Below are 7,172 nucleotides of genomic sequence, written 5' to 3' on the forward strand. Positions count from 1 at the left end.
ATATCTTTTTTTTTTTTTATGTAAACTTTTATTTATTTTTATGTATTCATTTATTTAATTATTTTATTTTGGAAGTTTGGCCATAAATTAAATTTTCGCTATTTGCAGGCTGGTGTATTTGCAGTATAGCGAGCGTTGGCTTAAGAAGGGAAAGCACCACAATGGAGGAAAAACAGATTGTGAGGCCGGTGGGTGGCAAAGAAGATGATTGCATTGGCCAAGGCCTGTTGCTTTTTGTTGTTTTCATTTTTTTTATTTTTATTTTTATTTTTTTAAACGATGGTGATCATGCTCACATCAGCATGTACACACACGGGCCAGGTGCTTATTACTCAGATGGGCCCAATTGGACCACACACACACGTGATTGAAAACTCTTAAGCACTTTTAATGAGTACAAAAAAAATGTGCTTGTTGTCATTAAAGTTGCGATAGTGTTTTTTAATATTTTTAAAAGTAGGGATTAAATAAGATCCAAGCATCCATTTTCTAAACTGCTTGTTCCTCACATGACAAAAAACACAGTCATATTTTAGATTTATATACAGTAGGGCCTCTTCAAGGACAAGAAGACGAGTGGGTGCGTCTGTGTGGGTCCACTATTCATGCTACGAAATGGTGTCAAGACAAGGTTAGAGTTGTAAATTGGGGTTTCAAGCCAATGGTAGGATGGTAAATTGGGTATCAACTGTCAAGCAAAGATTTGTTTCAAAGCCGAGTTTCAAACCAAGGTTAGGTTAACGTGAGGGAAATCTCAAATTGGATTTTCAAGGTCGGTTTTAGAGTTAGGGTTCCGATCCAGTCCAGGGCTTCTGAGTTGGGTTTCAACCCTGGGTTAGGGTTTCAAACATTTTGTGGCAAAACATGTTTGATTACTAACACGAGCTGGGTTTGGACTTCAAGCCAGTGTTAGGTTTTTTTTTTCTGATCAAATATTTTTAGAATTGATTATTCCATCGATTAATCAGATATTTTTTGCATCAGGTGTACTACCAAAAAACATTTTCCCTGATTACTGTTGATGAACCAGTGGCTTCGAATGCCTAATTGATTATTCAAATAATTGTTGAAAAATCCCAGCCATTTTCACTGAAGGAATCCCCTTCACTCTCGGCTGTTTTACTGGATTTTGACTGATTTTGCAAGGCCCACAGAATATTGTGTTCTATTGCTATAAAAACATGGAACCTACCAAAAGAAAGATTACAGTCTCTTCTTTCATCAGGAAAAAAAAAGTATATTTCTGTTTCCATTTTGCAGCAATTAGCATTAGAATATAGCTAAGTTTCATCATTATTCACAAATCTGCTTAGAATTGTGGGCAAACGGCTTGTTTTCATCATGGCCCTGGTTGATCTCTTATACCCTGCTACCAACTGCTGGCTGTTTTTGTAACTGCTACCATTTTTTTCACCCAATCTCTGTGGTTGAGAGGCTGCATCAAAGCCTTCTGTATGCTCTAGCAAAAAAAAAAAAAAAAAAAAAAAGTATAAATACGTCTTTGGGATAATTAATACGTTTAAAACAGAACGGATTTACTGTATATGTTTTTGGGAGCAAATTAGTTAGTTTTGTCACCTCTGTCAACCAGAAAAAATGTTGTACCATAATGACCCCTATCATCTGGATCCAAACTGAAACACAGCAAAAAGGCATTAAATGCATCATGAGAAAAGTCACCTTTGTCAGCTTTTGGATCCAAGAATTTAATACAAGTGTAGCGCTGGCTAATTAATCTCCTAATGTGTTTAATGTGCTTGGATCTCCTCACAGCTGCTCACCTGCAAGCCCCATTAGCTTAAAATAAGGTGAACCTTCCCCTACTCATCTACTTAAAAGTGCTTGCATTTCAAGCAAAACGAGCGATGCATATGTCTCACCGTGTTCTGTAAGAATTCCAATGTGCTTCCAGTGTGTTTGTGTGCCCGGCTGGCAGCTCGCCTTCCCACCAAGCGAGGGCAGATGGCGAGGACTTACCTGGCTCGGGAAAAAAAAAAGAAAAAAAGACGTGGCCTCTCGACGCAACGACTTCATCACGCTGCTGCTGCTGCTGACTCATTGCTGGGCACCAATAACAAGAGTGACTCACTCGCAGCGTCCTCCACGCGCAGCGGAAGCACCACTTGACTGCCAGCGCTTTGTTCCTGTCAAGATGCTTTCAATTTGGATTGAGTAAACCAATCTCGTCCAAACACATTACGGGTGGGAGCGAACTGCATTCACTTGTGTATATATATATAAACAAGATAATAAAAAAAAGAAGGGGGGGGGGGGGTAAGAAAATATCAAGGACAATTGCATTAAGGGTCTCAAGCAGACGATGGGGTTTCAAGTTTAGTTTAGGGTTTACTTAAACCAGGATTAGGGTTTCAATTTTTGCCTTCTGAAACAGGTGTAATGTTTAAAAGTGAGGTTTCAAGCAAGGCTGTTGTAAATTGAGGTTGAAGCATAGGCTATAGTGTTTCTAATGATGGTTTTAAGATGTTAAGGTTTCACGTTGAACCTTCAAATTAGTTTCAGGCCAGGGTTAGTGATCAAAACTAGGAATATGTTTTCAATTTAGGGATTTGAGACAGGATTGACATTTAAAATTGGGTTTCAAATAAAAGTTCTTTCAAATTAGGGTTAGAGATAAAATTAGGTTGTACAAATTGGGTTTTCAAAGGAGGGTTTCCAGCAAGTTATGTTGTTTTGGTTCATGCAAAGGGTTTCAAATTTATGGAAGCGTATTGCATTCGCTTGAGGGGGAAATTTTTTTTTTTTTTTTCTTAGTACTTGAGGCGGGCTTTTTTTTTTTTTTGAATATTTTTTTTCTTCTTTTCAGAGTAATTTTTCCTTTAAAAAAAATATATATTTGTTCCTGTTTTTTGGAATATTTTTATCAGAATATTTTTTTTTTTCCTGAATATTTTTATTTGAATAGTTTTCCTGTTCCTTTGGAATATATATATTATATATATATATATATATATATATATATATATAGTATAAATAAACATCGTGCATCACATTGAGAGATGCATCGAATAGGTTCCATGTGCATCTCAAGATGGTGTACATGAAGTCAGTTTTTCCTGCATATTGAATGATGAAATGGTACAACACTGGAGAAAAGAGAAGCTAATCTTTAATTATTACTTCAGCAGGCATCCTCTGTAACTTGCACTGACTGTAGTTAAAAAAAAAGAAAAGAAAAATAACAGTTCAAGTCCCGTCTTGCATATGTAAAAGCAAAAAGCCGAAATCAGGTGTCCGTAATCAGGCGTCGTCCGGCTTGTCTGCGGGCGGTCCGCACGGCTGGAGCATCTTCTCCATCAGGTTGAAGCGGACCCGGGCTTTGCTCTCGTTCTCGGCCACGGAGAAGTAGTTGAGCAGGTCGAAGTGGCCCATGTAGGAGCAGTGCGAGTCTCGGTGCTGGTTCACCAGCCATTCCCACTTGCTGGTGTCGGCGTGGCCGGTGCCGATGTACTTGGACTGGAGATGTTCCAGCTGGCTGTGGATGTTGTAGCGGTCCGTCATCCTGGAAAGCGAAGGTAACAAGCAATGACTTTCGGTAAATGCGCTTCTCGGCTGGAACTGAAGCTAACGAGGACAACTACTATCGTTTTGTTTTGTAATTGTGCGAGTGAGGCTAACCATGCTAACAATAACAGTACAAACCAGCGGTAGTGATGATAGCATGCTAAGCTAGCTTATTTAAACACAACCACGCCATAACTATTTTACGACCTTACGGTGTAAAATTCTTAGTCTGAATTAAAATTAAGTTAATATACTTACTTAGAGATTGTTTGGTGAAGCGAGTGTCACCGACTTCGTGAAAAAGAAAGATGTCCACAGTTCCGGTGTGTCCGATTGGGAAAAGGTTCCGACTTGAAACACGCGACTGTAACTCTGCTACCCAAACAGTCACAAACCAGGCCAACTGCAATCTTAAGTTTTTAAACAAATGTGATGTTATTATGTAAAATAACGCATTGTTATAAATTACTCTGTAAACTATCGATAAAATTAGTAGTATAGTTTCACGCGGTGTACACTTCCGGAGTGTGTGCCAGGAACCTTTAAAAAATTTCAAATTTTAATTGATTTTCCTCTTCGCTTATGGAATGAACAAATGAAATTGATGTTGAGAGCAAATTTTGAACTCTCACTCCCGGAAGATACCAAGCAAGCTTTGAAACTTTTTTTTTTTTTTTTGAGCAACATGTTTTTGTCTTTCATTCATTCAATCATTCATTCATTCATTCATTCATTATTTACTTACTTTACTGATAATTTACTTGCACAGAGATAATAGAAATAGTTTTGGTTTTCTTTATTGATCATGCAAAACTAAATGCTACTACTTCTAAAATAAATAAATAAATAAATAAATAAATAAATAGAGGGGGGAAAAAAGCCCCTTTGGTCAAAACGTGCACTGTATGTGATAGTATGGCGTACAACAAGAGGTCAAACAGCATGGCTCGGCTGGGTTATTGCCTTCCACTTTTTTTTTCTTTTGTTATGTTTTCTTTTTAAGGTTACAAATTACTGTTGTGCCCAGTGAACAGCTGAGAAACGCATTGAACTCTAGAAGCTTAAAAAAAAAAAACGACACAGTAAACATGAAATAATCAATGAATCATCCTGCCCTATGTGAAAGAACCAAACCATTAGACAAGATCTATATTTTTATTTTTAAATAGCCAATAGATGCATTGTCACTACGATGAGTTTTCCTCATGGAAATATGCAAACAATCATCCCAAATCAAATTACAGCGTAACAAATGAGCATGAAAATCGCTCAAGTGAGTGTCTATATGTCAGTGCATGCTCGTGTCTGACGTGTTTTGACACCGTGAAGAAGCTGAAGATGAGTACACTGTCACCACGGTAACTGCATCCGGCAGGATAGAGCAAACCGTATCCGTCACGCTACAGCTGCATCGAGGTGTCACCTGGGATTTCAACCCTCTAACGACCTGCGTTCCTCTTTGAGAAATATCGATAATATAAAAATATGTCTGTTTCCTGTTATTTTGCTTCTCTCGCAAATTGCGCAAGTGTTTGTAAACTACACATGGGAAATGAATATCACATGCCAGCGTTGTTTCTGCTTTTTCCTCCCATCTTGAGAAATGGGTGTGATTACAACTCCTGATAGGATGGAATTGATAAAAAAAATAAAATAAAAATGAATGAGCGGAATAGTAGGACAACCTTCCGTGAGGGCGCCGAAAGCTTTTCCTCCTCGTCATCATCATCATCATCATCATTATCATCGCCGCGGGAGATTAAGGGAAAACAACAAACATCCGCAGCAAATGTCATCGGAGGTGGTCCAATCTGTCTGGATGCCGCACATTGTTGAAATGGACTCCTGGGAGAAGCGAGCTTCATCATTATTGATTGGCCGTTTGTGAAACTGCTCTGTGGAAAACATACAAATAGGGGGGAACAGAATCAACTGATAAAAAGAGTTTATTGCACTTCTACAGGGAGTTCTAAAGCCGTGTGATTGCCGGATCCAGACCTATTACAAAATTCATATCATTTTGAAGTGAAATGTAGAAATGAATAGAGGACAGGCATAGCTTTCAGATGAAGACTGGCCTAAAACAAGGTTTTGTTTCCATTTTTATATAGATGAGGCAATCCTGATTGTAATCTCCTTATTGCAATGTGGTTTCAGTCTTTAAGCGTTGTATAGGTTAAGTTAAATGCAGAATGAAGGTTAACAATGTATCATCAGCGGCAAATTGCACTTCAATGGGTGGAGCTGATGTTTTATTTCCATAAAATGAGATTAAAGATGCAATTGTGAGCATGTTGCAATGCCCTTGGCAGCCCATTGAAAGGGGAAATAAAGGAAATGGAACGAGAAACATTGCTAATGATGCTGATCACATTACATTTTTCCTTTTTGCGCGTTTGTGTGCGTGCGCTTGCACAAATGTGTGTTTCATGAGTAATGTTCAGAGGCCCGGTGTCCAGTTTCCATTTTGCTTCATCGTGCTACACTTGTGTAACCTCATTTGCATAACCTCTAAACAAGGGAACGTGGAGGATGCTTGGATAAATAAATAGGCCACTAAAAGCTTTTTGTGAGTCAACAAATGCCATAAAATGAGTTTATGTTGTGACTATACGCCAGTGATCCCAAATGATTCTACGGAGAGCAAGCGAATGTGACTCAGAGGATTGTACGGGCTAGCGTTCAAGCTATGTCGCAAGTAAACATCAGTGGCTGTCTGACCCACAAGAGCATAAATCAATCTGTCTCGCAGCGCTATATAAATATATAGTTGGATTGATCTATCTATCTATCTATCTATCTATCTATCTATCTATCTATCTATCTATCTAGCTATCTAGCTATCTAGCTATCTAGCTATCTAGCTATCTAGCTAGCTAAAGAATTGCTAACTTGCCAGCTGCTATCGAGCTAAAGAACTGCCGACTAACAAGCTAGCTGTCGAGCTAAAGAATTGCTAACTAGCAGGCTAAAAAACTTGTAACAAGCATGTTAGCTGTCGAGCTAAAGTACTGCTACTAAGCTGCTATCGAGCTAAAGAACTTCTAACTAAATAGCAAGCTAGCTGTCGAGCTAAAGAATTGCTAACTATCAGGCTAAAGAACTGCTAACGAGCAAACTATCTATCAAGCTAAAGAACTGCTAACTATCAAGCTAGCTGTCGAGCTAAAGGATTGCTAACTATCAGGCTAAAGAACTGCTACCTAGCAAGCTATCTATCAAGCTAAAGAACTGCTAACGAGCAAGCTAGCTATCAAGCTAAAGTACTGCTAACTAGTAAGCTGCTATCGAGCTAAAGAACTGCTAACAGCAAGGTGCTATCAAGCTAAATAACGTCTAACTAGCAAGCTAGCTGTCGAGCTAAAGTACTGCTAACTAGCGAACTGCTATTGAGCTAAAGAACTGCTAACTAGTAAGCTAGCTGCCAAGCTAAAGAATTGCTAACTAGCAAGCTAGCTGTCGAGCGAAATAACTTCTAACTAGCAAGCTATCTACCAAGCTGGTTCACGTAACTCCTGTTTTTGTTTTTTTGTTTTTATTGCTTGAACAATTCTCATTAGAAATGCTCAAGGGCAAAATGTGAAATCCTCATTGACTGCATAGATTTTATCCATTCTTATTGGCATTATATTTATAGTATTGTTATTTCC

The 7,172-nt window shown here is 38.4% G+C and overlaps 2 protein-coding genes across 5 annotated transcripts in view; one reads left to right on the plus strand and one right to left on the minus strand.

The window, feature by feature from the left end:
* The window catches only part of phactr2 (phosphatase and actin regulator 2), a 31,233-nt gene extending 29,037 nt beyond the window's left edge, over positions 1-2,196 (plus strand). For 2 of the 4 annotated variants that reach the window (XR_013278293.1, XR_013278295.1), the window contains one exon: positions 1,913-2,196. The gene's annotated coding sequence lies outside the window, so the exon portion shown is untranslated. Of the gene's footprint in view, positions 1-1,773; positions 1,809-1,912 lie in introns of all 4 variants that reach the window. The other 2 variants (XR_013278294.1, XR_013278296.1) reach the window with 2 other exon arrangements.
* Positions 2,197-3,110: 914 nt separating this feature from the next.
* On the minus strand, positions 3,111-3,929 carry sf3b5 (splicing factor 3b, subunit 5). The gene is made up of 2 exons (XM_077495533.1): positions 3,781-3,929; positions 3,111-3,520 (listed from the first exon to the last, which is right to left on the minus strand). The coding sequence occupies exon 2, from the start codon at positions 3,517-3,519 to the stop codon at positions 3,259-3,261; it is 261 nt and encodes an 86-aa protein (XP_077351659.1). The 5' UTR covers position 3,520; positions 3,781-3,929; the 3' UTR covers positions 3,111-3,258.
* Positions 3,930-7,172: the final 3,243 nt, after the last annotated feature.

This window comes from Festucalex cinctus, chromosome 14, assembly GCF_051991245.1.
Source record: "Festucalex cinctus isolate MCC-2025b chromosome 14, RoL_Fcin_1.0, whole genome shotgun sequence".
Taxonomy (NCBI): domain Eukaryota; kingdom Metazoa; phylum Chordata; class Actinopteri; order Syngnathiformes; family Syngnathidae; genus Festucalex; species Festucalex cinctus.